The sequence below is a fragment of the Zootermopsis nevadensis genome, unplaced genomic scaffold (assembly GCF_977971745.1).
Source record: "Zootermopsis nevadensis isolate Lab colony 2312 unplaced genomic scaffold, Znev_1.0 Znev_ptg000016l, whole genome shotgun sequence".
In the NCBI taxonomy this organism is placed as follows: domain Eukaryota; kingdom Metazoa; phylum Arthropoda; class Insecta; order Blattodea; family Termopsidae; genus Zootermopsis; species Zootermopsis nevadensis.
In genome coordinates, this window is record NW_028259148.1 from 14,170,832 (window position 1) to 14,195,454 (window position 24,623).

At 40.3% G+C, this 24,623-nt stretch overlaps 1 protein-coding gene across 2 annotated transcripts in view; it reads right to left on the bottom strand.

Annotated features, from left to right (window-relative positions):
* LOC110837101 (growth factor receptor-bound protein 10) overlaps window positions 1–24,623 on the bottom strand; it is an 84,244-nt gene that overhangs the window by 48,922 nt on the left and 10,699 nt on the right. Inside the window, exons 1-7 of one of the 2 annotated variants that reach the window (XM_087349733.1) lie at window positions 23,993–24,103; window positions 19,737–19,840; window positions 18,949–19,105; window positions 8,676–8,803; window positions 7,517–7,585; window positions 6,567–6,695; window positions 4,912–4,953 (exon numbers count right to left, since the gene is read on the bottom strand). In XM_087349733.1, coding sequence (XP_087205859.1) covers window positions 4,912–4,953; window positions 6,567–6,695; window positions 7,517–7,585; window positions 8,676–8,803; window positions 18,949–19,105; window positions 19,737–19,840; window positions 23,993–24,044 — 681 coding nt within the window. In that variant the 5' untranslated portion in view covers window positions 24,045–24,103. Of the gene's footprint in view, window positions 1–4,911; window positions 4,954–6,566; window positions 6,696–7,516; window positions 7,586–8,675; window positions 8,804–18,948; window positions 19,106–19,736; window positions 19,841–23,992; window positions 24,104–24,623 lie in introns of those variants that run through there. The other variant, XM_022078930.2, reaches the window with a different exon arrangement.

Below are 24,623 nucleotides of genomic sequence, written 5' to 3' on the forward strand. Positions count from 1 at the left end.
AAGATTTCTGTCTTCTGGGTTGTTGCGCTGTATAGTCTGGTTGATGTTAACCGACGTTTCAGAGGTCATACTGCCTCCGTCATCAGGGCGATGAGTATGAATATTTCTGTCTTCTGGGTTGTTGCGCTGTGTAGTCTGGTCGATGTTTACCAACGTTTCGGAGGTCATACTGCCTCCATCATCAGGGCGATGAGTATGAAGATTTCTGTCTTCTGGGTTATTGCGCTGTGTAGTCTGGTCGATGTTAACCAACGTTTCAGAGGTCATACTGCCTCCGTCATCAGAGTATGAAGATTTCTGTCTTCTGGGTTCTTGCGCTGTGTAGTCTGGTCGATGTTTACCAACGTTTCAGAGGTCATACTGCCTCCGTCATCAGAGTATGAAGATTTCTGTCTTCTGGGTTGTTGCGCTGTGTAGTCTGGTCGATGTTAACCAGCGTTTCAGAGGTCATACTGCCTCCGTCATCAGAGTATGAAGATTTCTGTCTTCTGGGTTGTTGCGCTGTGTAGTCTGGTCGATGTTTACCAACGTTTCAGAGGTCATACTGCCTCCGTCATCAGAGTATGAAGATTTCTGTCTTCTGGGTTCTTGCGCTGTGTAGTCTGGTCGATGTTAACCAGCGTTTCAGAGGTCATACTGCCTCCGTCATCAGAGTATGAAGATTTCTGTCTTCTGGGTTGTTGCGCTGTGTAGTCTGGTCGATGTTAACCAACGTTTCGGAGGTCATACTGCCTCCATCATCAGGGCGATGAGTATGAATATTTCTGTCTTCTGGGTTGTTGCGCTGTATAGTCTGGTCGATGTTTACCAACGTTTCGGAGGTCATACTGCCTCCATCATCAGGGCGATGAGTATGAAGATTTCTGTCTTCTGGGTTATTGCGCTGTGTAGTCTGGTCGATGTTTACCAACGTTTCAGAGGTCATACTGCCTCCGTCATCAGAGTATGAAGATTTCTGTCTTCTGGGTTCTTGCGCTGTGTAGTCTGGTCGATGTTTACCAACGTTTCAGAGGTCATACTGCCTCCGTCATCAGAGTATGAAGATTTCTGTCTTCTGGGTTGTTGCGCTGTGTAGTCTGGTCGATGTTAACCAGCGTTTCAGAGGTCATACTGCCTCCGTCATCAGAGTATGAAGATTTCTGTCTTCTGGGTTGTTGCGCTGTGTAGTCTGGTCGATGTTAACCAACGTTTCGGAGGTCATACTGCCTCCATCATCAGGGCGATGAGTATGAATATTTCTGTCTTCTGGGTTGTTGCGCTGTATAGTCTGGTCGATGTTTACCAACGTTTCGGAGGTCATACTGCCTCCATCATCAGGGCGATGAGTATGAAGATTTCTGTCTTCTGGGTTATTGCGCTGTGTAGTCTGGTCGATGTTAACCAACGTTTCAGAGGTCATACTGCCTCCGTCATCAGAGTATGAAGATTTCTGTCTTCTGGGTTCTTGCGCTGTGTAGTCTGGTCGATGTTTACCAACGTTTCAGAGGTCATACTGCCTCCGTCATCAGAGTATGAAGATTTCTGTCTTCTGGGTTGTTGCGCTGTGTAGTCTGGTCGATGTTAACCAGCGTTTCAGAGGTCATACTGCCTCCGTCATCAGAGTCTGAATATTTCTGTCTTCTGGGTTGTTGCGCTGTGTAGTCTGGTCGATGTTTACCAACGTTTCAGAGGTCATACTTGCCTCCATCATCAGGGCGATGAGTATGAAGATTTCTGTCTTCTGGGTTGTTGCGCTGTGTAGTCTGGTCGATGTTAACCAACGTTTCGGAGGTCATACTGCCTCCATCATCAGGGCGATGAGTATGAAGATTTCTGTCTTCTGTGTTGTTGCGCTGTATAGTCTGGTTGATGTTAACCGACGTTTCAGAGGTCATACTGCCTCCGTCATCAGAGTATGAAGATTTCTGTCTTCTGGGTTCTTGCGCTGTGTAGTCTGGTCGATGTTAACCGACGTTTCGGAGGTCATACTGCCTCCGTCATCAGAGTATGAAGATTTCTGTCTTCTGGGTTGTTGCGCTGTGTAGTCTGGTCGATGTTAACCGACGTTTCGGAGGTCAAACTGCCTCCTTCATCAGGGCGATTCAATACAATCTTAATTTAATTTTGGTTCCTGCCAATCCAGAATAATCAAAACGTTTTACTTTTCCACGAAGTTAGAAATTCATAATTTCTTGTGTTAGTTCGTAATTCTCCTTGTCCTCGAGAGTTAGTCATAAAAACCTCATTTCAGCAGATACAATTTTCCACTCGTGTGATCTGTAAATAAGGACTCGGACAGCCATAACCTTACAAAATTTGGCTGTACCTACTTCTTTGTTGTTGTTTTTTGTCTTATTGCCTGTCTTACGTTGATATTTAATCTCATGTTACATCACGCATTAAATTCCAAACGATTAAAATTTTAATCCTCTTCAATCTTAACAGAAAGTAGACACGCAGACAGCAGTGCCAACTTTCCGAAAAAACAATTACCCTGAAACGAGGCCATGGTCCTCCATCTGGGGGCTTTAAGAGAGATTCATATCCCCTCCAACAAAAGCAAATTGACTGATATTTTTCAAGCGGCTTCCCTTCATATGCTTAATTTCACCAGAAGGTTAGTCTCATGTGTTCTTATCTCCTGCTGTATCCAGTTAGTCATTCAAAACTGCCAACTGTTAATCCTTTCATTTCCCCCCACACAGAAGACCGCTGATAAGCGTGCTTAATTAGCCACACGTGGCTAATACCAAAGGTTATTAAGATATTTACGAGAGACCGCCACTGAATCTGTCTCAGAGGCCTCCAAAGTTATCTCTCGATGTTTTTCTCACTAAAAATGAGTTTAATTTTATATTAATTTTCTTAACATTGTTCTCTCGCCATAAGAGAACAAATTGTAAGTGGACTTAGGGTGTTTGAGAAGAAAGGGCTCAGAATTTTAGTCAGAAGACTGAACGTAAAACACCTCTAGGTAGATCGAAGTGTGGACTCGTGTGTCGTAAGCATGACGATAAAATTTTTGACATCATAAGTGACCAGGAATTTTAGACTAGCTGAGAGACTGTTAGCTTCTCAAGAAGGATTCTAGTGGATAAAAATAGCCAACTAGTCACATAGTTTTCGTGACGGTGTTTCGTAATCTGATTACTGAGTTTTGGAAAATGAACAAGTCCGAAAACTCAATAATAATCCACATCTCATTTAATTCAGACACTCGAAGACTGTTGAGGTAAAGACAAGATTTGATTCGGAAAATTGGAGTACAATTTTCACCCCAGATTAGTTAACAGTTCGCTTGCCTCTGTCCACAAAGCGTGATTAGGAAACAGGTGTTAATGAATTGCTACGACATCGTATCTCGAGAACGGTAATGGCCTGCCTGTACGTGCGCGCGCACACTCACCGCCATCACGTGACAAGGTTTACAGATGGCGTTGGTTGTTGACTCAAACATCCACTCGCTTTATTAAACTTTCCATTTTTTCGTAATGCTTTGTAACGACTGCGCACTGATCATGGCGTGATCTGTTACCTTCAGCTTTACTTTGTACACACTGTTATGACGCAACTAACTCTGCGTTGGGTTGCTGCATTCAAAAATATTCCGCTATACACAAAATGTCATCAGTAAAAACTTAGGTTAGGTTACTTAATTAGTCTCGTAGTAATTCCCCCACACACACAGGGTTTAAGAAGAAAAAACAACTTCACTGAAATTATTGTGAACAAATGTGTTATGAAGCCTCTCGTCTGTCCATCATTAAAATTACTGATGGTGGATTCCAGGGAGATTCAACGACGCTTTGAGCCACGTGGCGTGGGAATAATTCTTTGTAACTTTGGCTCCGATACCTTAAGAATACAAACTGTCTACAAATCAACCGATTTCTGCAATAACCATTTGACATATATTTAAATATAGGTTATGTAAGTCTAATATGTAGGCTGATAATTCACGTGGTGGTGATGAAATCCCTTATGGTGACTTTAAACAATTTAGTAGGTTTACCCTTATTAAAACATATTAACTTTTATGAAAGAGTCAGAGATTTTAGTACCGACTTCACAGCCCTGATTAAAACACATAAAAATTATTTTTAAAATGTTCTGTTTACACATAAGCAACAGAAACTCGTGGATTAATATCCAAGAGCTAACCTAACCTAACCTAACCTAAGCTAACGTAACCTAACCTAACCCAACCCAACCTAACCTAACCTAACCTAACCTAACCTAAGCTAACGTAACCTAACCTAACCCAACCCAACCTAACCTAAGCTAACGCAACCTTAAGAGATTTGAGATATTTACGTTCTGCTTCATGAACTCGTGCAATTAAGAATGGATTATTTTACTTTTTCCCTCGGCTCAAATTTACAGTTACATGAGCATGAAGATTTTTTTCTTCTTAATTTTTCTTCGATACCTGAGGATAAAAATGGAGTTTTAAAGACTAAATCTGTTCTATCATAATTTAAGGCGTTAACGCGGTGTTAAAATCATTCTTATTTAGTATCCACGTAGAAGAAATTAATAAATTGGTTAGCCTTCGCTGAAAACGCATTCTATAAACTGTGAAATTAATTATAATTAATTCTTCCATTGCAATTTGTACCACGGAACTCCATTTGAAAATCGCTGAATCACATTTACGTCCTTAATCGTCGAGCAGGTGAATTGGACGTGAACATGACTTAAGATCATCTTAGAACCAGTTGAAAATCTGTCAGATTTTCAGATGGTTCAAGGTCACAGGAAACACAAAGCCATGGACACGAGCCTGGGCCGACAAACGTTTTCCGCAGACTCCGTCCCATATTCTAAAATGAGCAGCGGCGAAGTTTAAAACGTGATCCCGGCTGAACCACACACATTCCGAGTACCTTATTTAATTAATATTATTAATTATTAAGCCAGGTGTCTCAGTACCTTGTTGGTTGTCTTCCGCAGCAATTTGGGCACCACCTGTCCCTGAAACACAAATCCATTAATTACTTAATAATTACGTAATCATCTGATAACACGATTGATTGACTGAATGTTCAAATGACTATTTCTCTGTGTAACCTCTAATGGACCCTTTGTCCATCCCCCACATGATACATGAGTGAATATAAAACAGAAGCAGAATGATAGTGTCTGGGGAGAAACAAATCCCGCCCTGGGTTGTGAACCTGGGAACCCGCGGTGAGAAACCACGGACCAACCGCCTGAGCTTCATTAAGTGACTGGTCATTGTAACTTATTTAAACTACAACACTAATAAAACAATCAGGTACTTGTGGGTTATCGGGGGACATCGCTTTAAAAATAGGTTAGGTTAGGTTACTTTAGGTTAGGTTTAGGTTACGTTAGGTTAGATTAGGTTAGGTTAGTTGTCATTTATTGAAATAAAATATAATATCTTTCAAGTAAATTTCATTTATCCACACATTAACCTAACCTAACGTAAAGAAACGTAACCTAACCTAACCTAACCTAGTTTTAAAGCGATGTGTCCCGATAACCCACAATCACAAATGCGCCCGACTGCAATCTTCTGGGTCAGTCCTGAAGACGTATTTATTTCTTGCTGTTGTATTTTACCTCGTCCTCAAAATTTCAGTCAAACTCAAGCAAACTTCTCAGTTTGAACTAGAAGACGTGACGCTAAATCGAAATGCCGCTTAGTCACAGAGGAAACTTTGCCTGTATCTGTGCTGTTGCAACAGAACCACGTCGATTAAGTGGTTAGCACTTCGGCTTCGTATTTAAATTATTAATATTCACCCTCAGTCCCTTAAGGCAAATGCCGAGACACCCTTTTCAATTCATTTACAGTAATCTGACCCACATAACCTCTGCAGTTGAGAAATCATTCTTAAATAAACTTCTAACCTCACTTTCCTGCAGGAATGAAGGATGGATGTGAATTCTAACGGAGGTCAATCATTCTGACCCTTATCGTGCCTATCTCATGTTCAGAATGAGGGTCAACTTTTATGAACTCCACTTGCCCCCCCCCCCCCCCCCCAGAGAGTCCAATTACGATCCTCGCTTTCTCAACTCGTATCTCGAAGATGAGTAAGATTAATTTCGTCTAAAATTTTCTTTTAATGAAACAAACTGTTTTAACCCAGAAAGCTCACAAAATTTATACTGAGAATTTAATTCCACATTACAGAGGATATTCATACGAAATCACAGAAAATCATTAACCTGTCTGCGTGTTTATTTATTTTAATGAGCCAAGTATTCACTTAGGCGATGAATAAGTTTTGGTTTAAAATACAGAGGGGGGAGGGGGAAGCCCCCCTCCCAGAAAATTTCATAAAAATAATAATAATGATTTTAAAAATTATAACCTCACTTAATGGTACCTACACCCTGTCGTGGTGGTGGGGCTTGACCCCAAGAGCTACTGGTCGAGGGGGAGAGGTTACTTTGTGCTGCTGTTTCTTTGTTACAGTCGAAAGATATTTTTATTTAAATATGCATTTCATCCTTAAAACTTTGAGGGCCATACTTGTTTCAGTGTACTGCGAGATACTGAATAAAAATTTTGGAGATTTTCATGGTCCTGTAATTTCTTTCAGGTCGTGTACCTTGTGAGAGATGTGAAGGATCGCATCTCGCAGCAGGAGGAACACTTTGCTCCACACCTGTTTGTTTGCCTCCCGCAACCACACGTGGCTGCTGATCACAGGGCACTCTTCACCAGATGTCACCAGCATCTGTAACATCACGACCGTCAGGTAAATTTATCTAAGTCTAATAACGAAAATTTCCACTAAATTCAGAATATCTTAAAATTCAATAAATAATTTCAACATATAACAATAAATAATGCCCATAAATAAAAATATATCTTCTTCCAATTCTTTGATCCATTATTTTTTTGTTTGTTGCTAAGTGAGGTTATGTTTTCCATTATCCATTTATTTTCGTGTTAAATCAGGGTATGTAAACCTCTGAAAAATCAATCTGAAGTGATAATTTCTGAGTTTTTATCACAGACTGAGACATCCACTTAAGTCACGTTAGTAATATTTCTTTTGGATCTAAGATTTTACTACTAAACTCAGAGATACAGTAATTTTGAGGTTATGATAGCATTTTAATTATCGTACTTATGAGATGGTAAAGTTGTGTCATATTGTGATATAATAAATATATATTATTTAAATCTTGTCCGTCTAATCACAATAAATTCTTATTAAATATTAAAATATTACATTAATTAACATTTAAAATATTTTTTTAAACATGTCGTGAAAAATGATGGTCTAATGTAAATCGAATATTTCGATAAAGAACATCATTTAATATTTTAAATATCTTAAATGTTAATTATTGTAATATTTTAATATTTAATAGGAATTTATTGTGATTAGACGGACAAGATTTAAATAATATATATTATCATACTTAACTTAAAAACACTCGAAGACAATTAATAATAAAGTAAATCATGTAAATTGAATGAGGAATTAACAATGAAACATTTCGAATCAACACCTCTGAGAAGACTGGCTGTCTCTCGGTAGTTTTTTACCTGTAGGGCATGAGGTTCCAGTAACTGGTCACAGCCAGCTGTATCCACCATGTCAGCTGGGAAGAATTGCTGGAACATTTAACATCAAATTGCGTCTGAGATTTGTGCGTCTAATAATGGCGATGATGTCGACTGAGTTTTTATAGGTTATGTTGCCGTGTGGTCTTGAACGTGGTCACCAGTGTTTATCCCAGACAATGGAAACCACCCACAAGATCACGAAACAACTCAACCCATAATCCCACAGTAAATAACCAGTTGTAGTTAATCAATAAACACGCTATCTGATCTTGTTATCTAAATATATTCACAAAATAAAGTCGGGTTTTATGTAAATACACGTCTGATGTTGCATAAACACATTAAAAGAAAGATAAAATATTTAAATTCCTGTATTCATTTTAGATAACTAAAGGATAGCATCAACCATCTTACCCTTTAGCATGTTGGCAGTTCTGCATCGAGACCTCGAGTAATTTAAATGGAGAACATTAATGACACTATTGAGTTATTTTCTTCTCGATACAACCTGAGGTTCTATCGATAGCACCTGCCATGTTTTCAGGGAATTTTATCCCACAGTGAAAAACGTACTGTGGAAAAAAGGGGGAGGGGGGAAAATCCCTCCCTTGGCCTTGAATAATGCAAATTTGTTGACCGTCTACTTTTGTCCAATTACCTCTTATAAAGGAATTCCTAAGAATTCTTACCAAAGACTCTTCTGATTGAGAGATTTCGTACCTTTATTCTTCATCATCTAGGTACACTCTGGGATAGTGTTCATAAAATAGGTTATGTTCTTTACATGCTGTAATCATCCCAGTCGACTGTGTACAACTTTCGTACTTGAGAAAACGTCATTTCATAAAATGGGAAACAAGGCGTTTATAACCTAACCATCAATAACTCAATCGAGAAACTGTAATATTGCTGTCTTCTGCTGTTATTGCAACGTGTAGTTTGGGAGAAGTTTACAGATGTTTCGGAGGTGCTCGCTGCCTCCATCATCAGGGCGATTAACTTGATGACTGAGGCAAAAAAAAAGCATTTCTGAGACGTATGTTAACTTGTACCAACATGGGCAACAACCCAGAAGACAGCAATCTTCGTACCCGCCGCGGACAGATTCTGAAACCGGGCTCCTCAGCGGATAACTCACCTGCGGATTATGGAAGAATTCGTATTTTCGAAAATCTTTGCGAAAGATGAACCGCTTCTCGGTCTGCCTCCCGTCCACCTCCATGTCATAGACAGCCAGAACCTCTTCGTGGTCCTCCAGACTCCTCTCTGCAACATTTTCATTCTACATCACACAAAGAAAGAGACTTCATACAAGTTCCTTTGGTTTCTTTAGCGGACTAACCTAAGTTGGGTGAAATGACACGGCTGTGTTGTTGGGAAATTTATTCTCGCAATGATTTTAAATTTCGCGCCGTTACGTTGGTCATGCTAGTACTCGACTCCAGCGAAAGATGGCGTGTGCGTTTCGCTAAAGATTTTCTTACGATTTCATAGTCAGAGTTACCAACACTGGCAGCCTAAGATTTGTGATTAGTTTAAGTAACAGGTATCGACTTATTTCTTCGATCATTGTTAATAGTGTTTTAGGTTATGGTTCGGAAAACAAGCTTAGTAAACTCTGGGTTAAATGACGTACCAGCTTTGGATATAAAATGTACAGACTTATCAGCACGGAGTATTTTGCTTTGTTGGGTCATGTATTTTGGTCCAAAAACTCAGTAATCAAGATTCTTGCAGCTTGTTACATGCACAAAGTACATGAAGTCAAAGTATATATGGTTCAGTCCGTCCGTCTGCCCGAATACTTCATCGGCGAAATTACTGACAGTATTTCGACTAAATTTAGCATCGCTGGAAGACTATTACAACAGTTATAAGACGAATTTATGTCGGTAGTTATCGGTCCAATACAGTAGTGAATGCGCTATCAGCCTAGCAAAATTATATAATATTTTTATAAGACGTCTGTATACGAGAACAACCCGAATATTGGATATCCCAAAAATATGTATACACGTTATAATACTGATCTCCGTGCGTTGCGTTTGAGAGGTTAACCTAGTGCAGTCTACATTTAACAGATGGCACCGCAGTATCTTTTCCCATGATTCAACTATGCAAAATGGCGGAGGGTCGATTGAGTACATACCATGATCGCCAGATTTAACCTCACATAATTTTATTTTTATTGTCGTGTTACTTAAAATGGGGGTGTACAGCGAAAATCCAGCAACGATTCCAAGGGCTCCGGCAAGATATAGAAGCTAACTGTTGTCATTTTGAACACCTGCGCTAGATTCGCTAATTCACTAAGTGCCAATTCTGACCTACGTATTGGTTTGGTTATTAACACGTCCTTATTTCATTCACCGAATATGTGTACGCGTATTTTTAGGACAACCGACAGCAAATAACACGGCGAAATCGTAAACAGACGGAGGGACAGTTAGCACTGCAGAAACATCTCCAGAGGACTCCAGTAACATGTCTCGTGTTCGGTAGGAAAATCCGAAACCAATCGTAATTCGTATTCACTTAAGCCCGTCTTAATGAACATCAACGATGACACTCTCCCGTCAAGAATACAGACATGGCTTTATCGTGTAAAGTATTGAAGAAGAATATTTTCTTTTTTTTGGGGGGGGGGGGGGTTGTGTTCACATTTATATTATTCAAAGTTGTGCCTTGACTGACGGCTTGCTCTATCTCGAACTGATACCTCCCGCGCGGCTTTTTCATCGCCCTGATGATGGAAGCAGCACGTATCTCCGAAACGTTGGTAAACTTCTACAAGACTACACGGTGGAACAGCCCAGAAGACAGCCATCTTCGAATTCAATTCACTTCCGGCCCCAAAGCATTCAATTTCGTCTGACAATTATGGGAATTACTTTGTCTGGCCCAACACAACGAGATTTTAATTTTTTAAAGAAATTCCTCAAATCTATACAAGAACCATGTAAAAGAAGTGTTTCGTCTCTGTCCATCAAGAAAGAAACCTTCAAGCATTTCGATTCTTATCCGCACATTTTAGAGCCATTGAAACAGTCGAAGTGCTTACAGTCGTCAAAGCCTGGCAATTGGTAAAGGAATTTCATCCTGGAACTTACTACTGGCAGGGAGACACGGGCTTAGACAGAACGTCGCCAAACTTTCGCGTCTTCAACGCCCAACTGAACGCACACAAGGGATGTCCCATCCGTTCAGACATCCGTCCGAACGGTACTGGGGTATACATTTAGGTTTTGCGAATTCAATTTTGTTTCTTATCGGTACAGTTGCCTCAAAGCCCTTGTCGTCCAAGAAATGTTTCGGGAAAAATGAAGTTTCATGACAGCCAAGATGATAATACGTGAATCACAAAGGGAAACTGCAGACAACTGGGAACATTTGATAAAAGCAAACAAAGATACATCAGCGGAGGAAGGTTTGATGCCGTAAAGTCGATTTTAATCGAATTTGGCATCGAGACAATCGAAGCGCCCACCACATATCGCCAACTGTGATGAGACACACGACTATCGTAAACTGGGAAGTCAGACGAAGTTGCATGAGGGGAAACTGGGTTGTTTGGGGGAGGGGTGGGGGGTTGAAAATGTCCACCCCATCTGACGCCTTCTGCCTCTGGCATTGATTCAGAAATTCCAAGTCTGTGTCGGAAATACCAGACAGTCGTACTGCATTGTTTCTAGAACGTTTCGTGAAGTCGTGTTGGTTGTACATTTTCTACCGTGAAGATGTCCAGAATTCAACACTGGATGTCGCTGGTTTCTGTTATTCACACCTCAAAAGTCTGGACAGTACGTATATTCAGAGCAGAGATTAACAAATTAGGAAATGTACGCACGGCGTAACAATTCTGAAGCTGCCTCAACAGATATTCAGTTTGTCAACGGCATTTTCTACGGTGGTCTAGCGGTTAGAACGCTGGCCTTGTAATCCTGGGGTGTCGGGTTCGAATTTATAACTTGTGTTGGGCAAGGCCGTGGTCTAGGCAACACGGAGTTTTCCTCCGTGGCATCCCAACAATTACTCCATTCACACACAGAAGAAGGCAATGGCAAACCACTTCTGGATCATCTGCCAAGAACGTATATGAACAGGTCCCAGTCCGAGAAAAGGATGGAAGGATCCTGTTCATATGGACCTGTCGTCAGACAGAACACTACAAATAAATAATAAAATAATTACTAAATGACGCTGTTTTCTTATTGTGCGATATTTCAATACCGAGTGAAGTTTCTTCTGAAGCAACTCCCACGCACATTTAAAGTGCTCTTACGCAGGGCCCGTTCTGTTTGTTGACTTCTCTTAATTAAGATGAACAATTGTTCCCGGTGTAAAGCGTCACTTGCTGTAGAACGATTTTAACAAAAGACAGCAATGCGCCAACATGAATTTCATTATGACTCCCCGCTACCTGATTTTATGGCAGTAAAGATGGCTGACGTTTCAGAAGTGTTTATTGCCTCCATCGTCAGGGCGATGTGTGTCCCATGTGACGGTAAATACATCTGAAAAGTCTGTCAGTTACTGACACACTACAGGGTGCAACATCCCAGAAGGCATCCATCTTAATTCTCGTCGTCGTCGTCAGAACTCGAAATCTCACGTAGTTTTACGTAAATCAGTTGTTCGGTACTCGAGATGCTGTGACAGGTGACAAGGGGGGAAACCAATGAGAACGTATTACAACTTTTCGATGTTAAGGCGCCAAAATCGATCGGTGCCAAGTTATATCGACCACTCGCCTTCCATTCGTCGGTGGCAAAACTGGCAGTTTCCTCGTGGGTTTTACTCAGTTACCCCAAGAACGAATTGGGATTGAAATCCTAAAAGGAGGACCAGTGATTACAATGGAAATATTAACAGAAGAATATATTTTTTGGACCGAAATTTAGAAATTTACTTCATTCAGATTGACAACGTTTCAAGAGATAAAAAATTCGCCTTTGTCGTCAAAGTAGCTTGAGACCACGGCTTCACGCAGTTCATGTTCAGGGAGTGGCTTTCATCCATAACATAACTTCGCCCATTCACTGACGTTCATAAGCAAATCCCTGCTAGGAATTCGATATACGCGCATGCGCAAGAGTGACGATCCATCCTAAAAGCATTCGTTCCACAACCACTGAACGAACAACAGACGACAATCTTTCACGTGTTCTGATGGGTACAGCTTTAAGATTACCTCACAGAGGCACAGCGATTGAATCTAGAATATTATCACAACACATTAGAGGTGTACAGTCCGCAGACCAGGAGAAAATCCCTGCTAGGAATTCGATATACGCGCATGCGCGAGATTTCGCGGTGAGTGACGACCCATCCTAAAAGCATTCGTTCCACAACCACTGAACGAACAACAGACGACAGGCTTTCACGTGTTCTAATGGGTACAGCTTTAAGATTACCTCACAGAGGCACAGCGATTTAATCTAGAATATTATCGCAACTCCCACAGAACACATTAGAGGTGCGCTCACTACACGCTACTCTTAACTGCTTGATGTTTTCAGTCTGTGTAGTAGCGTAAAGCTCTGACGTATCACACTTCCCACCAATAGCAGCCCTCTAGTCCACCAGGCAGTAAACATTCCCCCCGCACCGCACCAGAAACGATTTCCCCTTGCAGGGTTTCTCTCGTCATCTGTGTCACTTTTCTTACGTTCCTTTTAAGCATTCGCGGTTTCTGATTACGTATTCTTATTCAACTCGCCCAGTTAATCAGTATTAAGTCAGCACGTGTCACCGATCGTTGGCCTCGCACGTCACGGAGATGTTACACAGCACGTAGCCTTCGTTTCTACTCGCCTTCTTCCTAGGTCTTCTGAGTAACCACTCTGAAAATGTTTCCTGTCAGGCACAGCCATTCGTGTCGACCGGTAGAAGCTGGGAGGGGAGGGCGGTTGGGTTCTACTCGCTCTACGCATGCGCCGATCAGTTCGAAACGACATCTCTCCTTTGTACTTAACAGTACGTGCGCGCGCATGTAACAATGGAGCGAACATCGCCGCGTAGAATGTTATTTGATCGTTTAATATCTGCTTTGCCGTCCCACTGCATAAACCTTGGGGCTTCTCGCTCACTTATTCCCACAAAAATGAGCTCCTGAAATCCTTTACTCGGGTATAAAGACGATTGGAGGACACAACGAGCAGAATCTGACAACAAAAATCTTACGAGGACACTCAACAAGCATTTGTAATTGGTGGCTATAATTTAGTTCAAAAACATTCAGACTTCGATTATTTTTGAAGGTTAAGTTCTAAAGGGTTTTGACGACGGTATATCATACTTAAAATTATTCACAGGTACCTCTCAACTTAATATGTAGACAGAACCAGCCTCCGAAAGAACATACGATGGAAAAGAGTCCTGACAATGAATAATTTTAATTATTTTTGAAGGTGTTAGATCAATGTGGTATGACGTAGGCGTACAGAATACACGTGCGGACATTTATTGTTTGATATCTGCCCGTCTTAACTGTTCTGGTGCTATCTAGTTTCAAAAGACAGCCCACTACACTTTTATCTCGTTAAGATAACAAAACACTCATCTTCCATTTCGACGATAACTTAAGCAGATCTCAGGCCTCGTGTGAGGTCCGAGGAGCTTCCATTAAAACTGAAATTAAGTTGGCTCTTAATAAGTACCTTTCTGACCAACGGAATTTATCCCATGAGTAGCCCGCATTTTAAATTTGAATTGTAAGTGAAGCGTCCAAGTATATGAACTCCAGACTAGGATGTGGGAAGAAGGAATATCACAAAATATAACAAAATTTAATCAATTTTACATTTCGAAACGACATTAAAATTTCTAATTTTCATGACCCATAAATCTGATTAATAATAAAATATTGTTAAGACGATTAAATCGAGTGTGATATTGACTGAGCACGTAGCACGAATTGAACAGACAATCGCGTACTGTAAAGAAGTCACTTGAGAGACCTAATCATAAATGGCTGAATACAATAATATTGAAATTCATCTTACAGAAATATGGCATAAAAATATTGATTGGTTTCAGCTGGCTCAGGATAGTGAAGGCAAACTCCATACCAAAGGAAAGTTCTTCACGTGCTCTGGTTAGCATACTTTGCTACCAGTCAATTTAAAAGCGACGTTATTGTAATAAAACTGCCCCATAACAGCAAATGTCGCTAGGCGTCGATGAAATTCTCCAATGCTCGCTTCTTTTCAACACAGTTCGTTATCAGCGCGTCGCTCGTAACCTCCAGGCGAGCCAATGGCCTGCGACTCTGAGTAAGTGGCTGACTGCTAACCCCCTCCACCCCACCCCCCGGTCTTGTATGGGAACCAAAATGTTTGTTTTCGTGTTCACAAACAGTCCGTCAACGGCCCCCTATATTGAGCCAGATTAATCCAATCTACAACTTCACCATCAAACAAAACATCGGAATTTTAAAAGGACCTGTGTGAAATGATGGTGTCTGCCAACTGAACAAAGTGAAAAATGAGCAGTTCAAATTTTTCTTGGAGAAATACATGACTCATTTAATTCCAGACGAATGAACATTACGAAGAAACTATGTACCTGCCTGTTATGAAGATGTTCTGGAAAGAATTACATTTTCTGTGGGCGAGAATAAGATCTGGGTTTCGGAAATTATTTTATTATTATTATTTATTATTTATTATTGACTGCAAATGGGTTTATACCCGGTGACTGATGAAACAAAAGATGTCTGCGGCAGATTTGTAGGGAATATAATTTTCGATAACGCCATAAAACGTTTGTGAGGACGAAAGGAGCTTCTCAAGTTACAAGACCATATTGTTCGACAATCTCAGAAGATTTTCATTTGAGACCTTAAAAATGCACATCGTTATATATACGTAGTAATATTGCCAAGAAAGGAGATCGAAGAAAGGTACTTAATATTTTAAATTTTATTTATTTATTTGTAATTAATGAATTTGAAATGCATGAAAGGCTATTTCTTAAAAATTTATCTTATTTTGATACAAGCACGTATTCAACATCTGTTACTGGTCCAAAAACGAGGCATTTACAACCTAAAGCGACTGAGGTCTTTTGATTAAAATTGCTACAAAACCAAGTAATTTAATAGTTGTACATTAATATGTAAATAAATAACACGATTGAAATAAAAAAGCTTTTTTTTTAAATTTAACGAATAATTTTCATAACAAATTACGTCATATTTTGCCTTTTTGGGGGCATATTTGTACGTATATTTCTCGTTTTTTTAGGTCATGAACATCCGAACTCTAATTATCAGTAATTAATAAATCGTTCCCATTTCTAATTACTTACTGGAGTTCGTTTCCTCACAAAAAGGACCTCGCTCCCGTATAAATGCATTGGATGGCCTGGCTTCATCTGCGTCTCACTGATCTCAGTGTGAAAGGGGCCCTTAGTTATGAGAAACCGAAATACGTGACCCCTGAACCTGGCAAATGGTTCCAGTGACATCAGCACTGACTAGGATCAATGACCTTTGGGTGGGCGAGTTGCCTGGCGCGTGTACGGCCGGGCGGGATGCCTAGTTCGGGGATTCCTCAAGGTCACGAGCTCTGAAACGGGCCCCCATCTTCATGAAAAGTGCCCGGCACTGGCCAGATTTTAACCATATTTTATTAAATGTCGGTAAAACTCGCCAACATTAACTTCTTTTTATAAAAATTCGTCCAGAGTTCTTCAGATACGAGACATTTTTGTAAATTTGTTACCATGGGACTACCACCAGTGGCAGCACTGTTGCCGTTTCTACCGATTTGTTACCCATCTGATAAGACTCCCTGGACAGGGGATCGGCTTCTACGTCCAACGGAGATCATAACACAGAAAATATCGCAAATAAATTAGCGACTCGAATTAACGATGATTGTGGTATAGCACTCCAAGACCACACGGTATACGGGTCACGGATAAAGTGAATATGAATTTCTTTAAACGTCAGATTGCAAAGCGACAGACAGACAGACTAGGGTGATCTCGTAATGCGTGAATGAAAGTGATTCTTCTCAGATCTAATGACTACCACCCTCCATCTGTACAGAAAAGTCACTAAAGTTCAGTTCATATCTCTCATTACATACTCTTACGTAGTCTCACGTTCTGAAACACGCCTCTGTTTTGATATCACACAATTTTTTTTTTCAAAAGCCTGTGTCATAGTGAGAAAATCGATCACGTGTTATCGATTCTCTTCAAATCGATTAGCTGGCTGTTGCGACTCATTTCACATCTAATTACGAAGTAAGTCTGTCAAATCAATTTGAGAGACAGCGTCCATAACGCCGGAGATACGTACGGACCACGAGTGGTTCGCTGGCCCTTATCTACGAACCAATGTTTTATGGCAAATCAATTTCTGACTCTGCGTCGATAAACCCGGATGACTGGTGCAATTCCCATGATGCATTACGGTGACACATGTAAAGCCGCGTCGCGTAACAGACAAATTACGTCTGAAGTTGTCTGGTGACGTACGAACGAACGCCCTTGATTATAGCAGATTTCTTTTCTCGTGAAGCTTGGATGGAAACCAATCAGAATAACTGAATGCAAACGGGTAGAGGGGAGTGAGGTCGACCGCTTTCGGTCCGGGGGGGGGGGGGGGGTCACGTGGTACAGTTGTTGCCAAGTGTATCTACTTCAGTCGAATGAGATGGTTCAGTCCGGGCTCTCAAAGGCTAGACGTGACAACACTGAAACAAAAGACTTCAGCTGACGGCAGTCCCCGCCCCCGCTGTTGTGATTGGCGGTTGTAGGTCACGAGAAAAGAAACTGGCGATAGTTTAGTGAAAACGCTCGCGAAGAACATCGAACGAGATGAAAATGTACCAGCCACAACTACAGGGTGGATCTGTACCTTAAAAGCTGATGATAGATTCTCAGATGTTCAAAGAATTTCATAATTATACCGATAATTTCTGTGATTCTTTGCCATGGCAACGGTCAACAACAAATGAACCGGATTTTTTTTTTCAAATAAGTTCAGAAATAAAACTTATTTTTGCCTAATCCGTTCGTTCGTATATTCATGGATGTATTACAGAGCATTCGGTTCTGAAAAGAGGATTATACCAAAGTCAATGACTTCCAAACATCTGTTCAAGGAAGACAAAGGAAGAATAACATTTATAATGGATATATGGAAGTATATTACTGCCAGAAACGAACGTCGCCAACTTACTAAAACAAAAAAGACTTGACATTCTAACCAAAAAAAAACGTTTGACTGCTGTGTTGCCATTTGCAGGTAAGATATTAATAAATTCATATTACGTTCGATCTTTTGACATGTGTCATTTTGTTATTGTCAGGAGATTAATTACGTATTTGTCCTTATGGCGTGTGACTGCCTTCGTTTCTGAAATGTCCGAAGCACGGAAAACGAAGCGCTTCAAATCGACTTCCAGACCTGACACGAAGTTTCCAGTGGAGCCACTGTCGGTAACAACAGTCCGAATAAAGGAGACAGAGACGGGATTAGTAAACAGCACGACGCATTTGAGAAAATATATTTTTAGCAAACTTCACTAGAATCGATGTTATTTTGTTGTAAAAATAACCACACTGTATATAAACATCAGCCGCCACGGTGGTCTAGCGGTTAGAACGCTGGCCTTGTAATCCTGGGGGTCTCGGGTTCGATTCCCGGCGGTGCCCGAATTTATAACTTGTGTTGGGCAAGGCCGTGGTCTAGGCAACACGGAGTTTTCCTCCGTGGCATCCGAACAATTACTCCATTCACACACAGAAGAAGGCAATGGCAAACCACTTCTGGATCATCTGCCAAGAACGTATATGAACAGGTCCCAGTCCGAGAAAAGGATGGAAGGATCCTGTTCATACGGACCTGTCGTCAGACAGAACACTAAATAATAATAAAAAAAAAGTCTGCACACAACCTGGACAACGTACGATGATGATGACGTATTGTAAAACTTATCAACATCTAGACCGGTAAAGTCTACAAAAAAATTCGCACTGCCGCCATGTTCGGTAACATAACTTAGCATACAAACTACATCCTGCTGAATTTTTATGAACTATCTCCATGCCAAATTCAACATGTTGAAGTTCCAATGGTTCATTACCGAAAGCGAAATACAGATTCTCAGCTGTTTATATTTTATCGGTTCCCAGGCAATGCCCGCTCGTCTATGGGAAAAGATAGGAATTTTAAGTGAAAGGCCTTGAAAAATGTTGAATTTTTATGAGGTTGGTTCAGGAGACACCCGGCCGAGGTCGATTACATGTCTGCAGAGCCAACGCCTGACATGCGTCAGGCCAAATGCCTTCGTAGAAGACTTCCGAAGGCTGTCGTAACTGGCACGTGTCGTTTGTTGCTTCAAACGACTAACAAAAAATGAAATGTTTTTGGTTTGCTCGTGTTACAGACTCACCCAGTCCCAAATCAACCCACTGCTCAACAATGGTCCAGCTGACATCTTTGGCTACTCGGTTCTTCAGCGCCAACAGTTGGCAAAGGTCACTGGCGCGCAGGTTACGTTCCACGACCACCAGCTGGCAGCTCCCGTCGTCATTGTAGAACGTAAGTTCCTGATATCAAAGAAAGTGTCACTTCAGGTCTACGTAACCAGTTAACATTGCCAACAATTCAGCTGTGCGTGTTAATGCCCGCAAAATGACCACAGAATCAATGCCAAGTCCTTGAAACATGGACACAGCGCGGTAATAAGCCGCCAACATCTTTTTCCCCTACTCGTGCGACATCTGACAACAGCACAGCTAAACTGAACGCACTGTACTATCCGGCTTCAAAGTTTCAGATCGGTTCGACGCTCACCAAACCGCACGTTTCAAGATCCACACAAACAAATCCCTCCCTTTCATACGCGTTAACGATTTTGGTGTGACCTTGAAGCCTGATTTTTGGTGGGGAGGGCTACAACAACGGAAATTTAATTCAGATTTTGATAACATAAGCTCATATACGAGCAGGTTAGCTCAGAGGCCGAGTTTCACCCGCCCAGTGTCAATAAATGGAGTTGTTATGCATTCTTTAAGGCCACGGTAAAATTCATCTGTACTGGGGACTGTTCGAACGGTGGTAAAGCTATTAGTGTGGTGCTTAGACACAGGGACGACTTCCCTATACATCGCGAGTCAGAGCTTGGTATTCAGATCACAACCTAGAAACATACGCGTCCTAGGTCAGCGTCCCTCATACCTCCTTGTCGCTGGTTTCATCTTTCTCTGGGCAAATCGACGTCAGTTCCAGAAGACGTTCGTAGCCCGTGCACCCGCACTTCATTCTGTTGTAGCCACCGAAGTCTGAAACAACAAGAGGCAGGAATAAGTCAGGCGACAGTGCAGCGAAGTTGCTTCTTTGAAGCGTGACCAAACATTGGGCACGTGAAACTAAGACGCGGTAAGAAACTGGTGTGTCCACTCACAAAGTTGAACGCAATTGCCACACCTCTGCTCCCGGCCGGAACTGAAAGACTCGCCGTTAAAAGCAACAAGGTTTGTTGCGTTCAACTTTAACAGTGAACGCACTGATTTGAAAGCTCCAAAGAAGAGCTGATGATATTTTTTTTTCCAGTGGTTGCTTACTCAGGGTCACGCTGTCGACGTCTTGTGTTCTCAGTTTCCCTAAATGAGATTTTGGTGCCAGGTCTATAAAAATTCCCCTTTCTCGTTACTTCTGAGGTGTTCTGAATTCACGGGGTCGATTCCACCGTGAAGTATTTTATATTGTACTCTAGTGAATTTCAAATATTTGTTTTGGCTGCTTTATAAAACGTCCAGTGTAATCCCAGCACAATTTCCGGGGCCACTACTGTGCGTTTCGCTCACGTCACTACTTTCTGATACAAGGAAAACAAACGAATCCGACAAGAATTGAGACATCGGACTGTAAATTATGTCTCTGAGGCCGGTTCAGTGCGCCTGCGCAACTGCGACCACGAGATGGAGGGACCTACGTCGCAATGCACAGATATTAAACCATTTTTTCCTCAAATAATCGGGTCTGCTACGATATCTGCGGGCTTTCCGTCGATAAGCCTTCGAGGCACGTGCCTGGAAGCTATTAACTGAATATCTCAAATGTAGATGGCAGTGTACGACTCTCCTCCTTATCACGTGGTAACTGAAATTTATTTCGTATCATCGCCACCAACAGCGTGGTACATGTAGGGTAATACTTCATAAACACCATAAAATACATTCACCCTGAAAATATCAACTGTAGAGTTTGTCGAAATGTTGGCAGACGTCCAACATTCGATGCGGTTCATCCCCGACAGCCGGAGACTTGTAAAAAACTGTTTTTGGCGCAGTCTATGTTTAAACTGAGACACTTCTCACCCCCTCACTCCACCCCCCTCGCTGGATAATTCTGTCCATAGGCGTCTTTATAGAGAAAACGATTGGATGGTGTCGCTGCAAGGCAATCCTATTATTCAACGCTTTATAACTGCTCGGCGTCGTTACATAAGGAAATAACTGTCGGATACAGTCAAAATTTAATTTTTAGTGACTGCTCTCTAATACCCAGAGGAAGTTTAATTAGAATCAGATCATTAGTCAACAGCTGAAACACCTCATCGTATGTAAATGACATATTTTACCGATTCTGCAGGTCCCCAGGCAGTTCATGCTCGTCCTTCTCGGTTGTAGACATGCGAAAGTTTTGGAAAGTGTAAAGTTTTGTGGCTGGGCAGGAGCAGATCCTGTGCGTTATAACTACTGTTCTATTTTTATTTATTAATTTAAAAGACCATACGTCATAATCTTCTGCTTCGTATTCAAATCTCTGCCCGGTGATCGGCTATCCTGACCTGAATTTTTCGTGGCTTTCCTTATTCCCTCCAGGCAAATGCTGGGATAGTACCGTAAATTAGGCCACGACCGCTTCCTTCCACATCCTTTCCAATTCAGTATTCACTGTCATCCTCTCATTAGATGCTAGTCTGAGTTACTGAAAAAGCGTTATTAAATAAACTATAAATAAATTTAAAAATTTATAACAGACACTCAGGAGGATGTTAGTTCATGTAAATAATATTTAAACATTCTACGTCTATGTTACTGTGCTAAATTTGTTAATGTTGTTAAGGAAATAATCACTGTTTGTTCTTAAAACCATGCGCAGACCATCAATACATTATTTGGGCAAAGTACAGAGTTAATTTTAGCAGTACGGTCTTTCAATTCGTAAATATTTTAATTCGGGACTGACGAATGTTAAAGTACGTTACAAAATATGGGTCAACGTAACGAAAAAAGTATATTTCTAGACCCTCATAACCTCAACTGCATTCTAATTACAGTCCAGAGCGTCAGGCGTTATATCTGCGCAGGACTTTTGAACCACCGCGCATACAGTTGTGCGCAGCAATGTCAGGATGCTCGTTCAAAATATTCACGACGCAAAGACAAGTGTACTGTTAAGCCATGACACAGTTTTAAGTAAATAAATGAGGTCGCCTTGGATATACCCAGAAACTTCGCAATGTGACCCAGTGGTTATTTAATGACGAAACACCAAGTTATCAAGATCGTTCAGTGGAACTTGTGTCTGGGCTTAAAAGTATTACGGAGATGTTCATGAAAATAAATCAACACCAATTACACCATCCATTCGACAGAAACCACATCGAAGCTCATTTGGAGTTAAAAACTTCAATTTATAATTCATTAATCATCATTTTGGAGGCGAGAACTGATAAAGACTTGGAAACATTAAAAAAAAACATACAAATACTCATTGACGTAAGTGTCTAAGACTTTGAAAAACGATATTTTTTCATGCAGAAGATTCAATAAATCACTTAAAGACACGTGTGAAATTACTCTCTGGCCAAATTATGTAACGGTGTGATTTATATACTATTTGACTTTCATTATCAACTGCGTCACATTAATTAACATGTCGTCACGTTGGGGTAAAGGTTATTTCGTTCCGTCTAAATTATAAATGAACTTTGCCAATCAACGAAGCACGTATTATTCAATGATGACACGTGATCTCCTTACTGACTCACGGATCTAGAGTAGCTGATAATACGCTCACCCAATCAATAAATTCCTCGCAATTTATAGAACCCAAAAAGTACATTATCGTCTTCACAAAAGTCAGCTCCGAGAACGTGTGTAATATTTCGTAACGTGTCATTTTTTACGTTGAGGAATTTACAGACACACACACCCCTCCCCGGATCAGTAAGCTGGAAAACCACCCCTTTTCGGACGTCAATTTATTCACAGCTACCCTCCATCCTTAATCGCGTTAATTTAAAATTAACAAAACTGACAACTTTACGTGGTATTAGGACAGGATATACGTTCTGATAACGAAAATTGGACATCCGCAAATCAAAACTTATGTTCGCGGACGTACGAAATAACTTAAAATTGTCAGGGATGTCGGTCGAAAGGACCCGGAGATTTTAAAGCGTCTTCATTTTCTGCTGGACACAGCAACCGAAACTGTGGAAGGAAATTCCCCCTCGCCTCGACTGGTAACATCGTTTTCCAGAGCAGTGGTATTCAAACTTTTTTTGTTCGCGTACCCCCAGATATAATTTCTCTTCAACTTTGTACCCCCAAAGTTGTTGGTGTATAATTCAAGTTATACGTAGTATATAATCTACATCTAAAATAAATTAAATAAATAACATTACTGATTATTCAGTGTTTATCATAAAATAATATATTTTTTTGAATTTCACGTACCCCCTAAGATGTCTTCGTGTACCCCCAGATATAATTTCTCTTCAACTTTGTACCCCCAAAGTTGTTGGTGTATAATTAAAGTTATACGTAGTATATAATCTACATCTAAAATAAATTAAATAAATTACATTACTGATTATTCAGTGTTTATCATAAAATAATATTTTTTTTTTAAATTTCACGTACCCCCTAAGATGTCTTCGCGTACCCCCAGATATAATTTCTCTTCAACTTTGTACCCCCAAAGTTGTTGGTGTATAATTCAAGTTATACGTAGTATATAATCTACATCTAAAATAAATTAAATAAATAACATTACTGATTATTCAGTGTTTATCATAAAATAATATATTTTTTTTAAATTTCACGTACCCCCTAAGATGTCTTCGCGTACCCCCAGATATAATTTCTCGTCAACTTTGTACCCCCAAAGTTGTTGGTGTATAATTCAAGTTATACATAGTATATAATCTACATCTAAAATAAATTAAATAAATAACATTACTGATTATTCAGTGTTTATCATAAAATAATATATTTTTTTAAATTTCACGTACCCCCTAAGATGTCTTCGCGTACCCCCAGATATAATTTCTCTTCAACTTTGTACCCCCAAAGTTGTTGGTGTATAATTCAAGTTATACATAGTATATAATCTACATCTAAAATAAATTAAATAAATAACATTACTGATTATTCAGTGTTTATCATAAAATAATATTTTTTTTTTTAAATTTCACGTACCCCCTAAGATGTCTTCGCGTACCCCAGGTTGAATACCACTGTTCCAGAGCATCAGGATATTCACCCTTCAGGAAATGCGTCGACGAGTAACGTTTTATCTTATCACTTACCTGCCAAAGGAATTTAGATTAAAAAATCTGTTCAAACAGAGCAGAAATTCTATTTCTTTTAAACAGGAATTATATCTCAGAGACTGTTCTAGTACACACATTTTTCTCACGAGATTAAAAATACACAAAAAAAAATACAACATTCCCACTTCTGCTTCTAAAATTGGTGTGTTCATACATTTTAATGAAACTCCGCAATATCAAATTTAATAAAAATTCGTTCGGCGGTTCTAAACTTATTGCATGGTGAAGCTAAGAGGCTTTTTTTTTAAAAAGTTTCGTTGGTTAAAATACTGGGAAATGTTCGTCTCTTTCTTTCAGCATTCTGTTAGCGGACAGCTGAAAAGGGGTGATCCTACAGATCGTTAATAAATTCTAACTGTAAAAAAAAATACATTTTACGAAATGTTACAGAGTCTCGGGCTTCAAATCATAACACAGAATAAAATTATATTCCGTTTTTACTTTAAACAATTTAAGTTTGTTACAGGTTGTTTAATTTTGCGATATAAATACGTTTT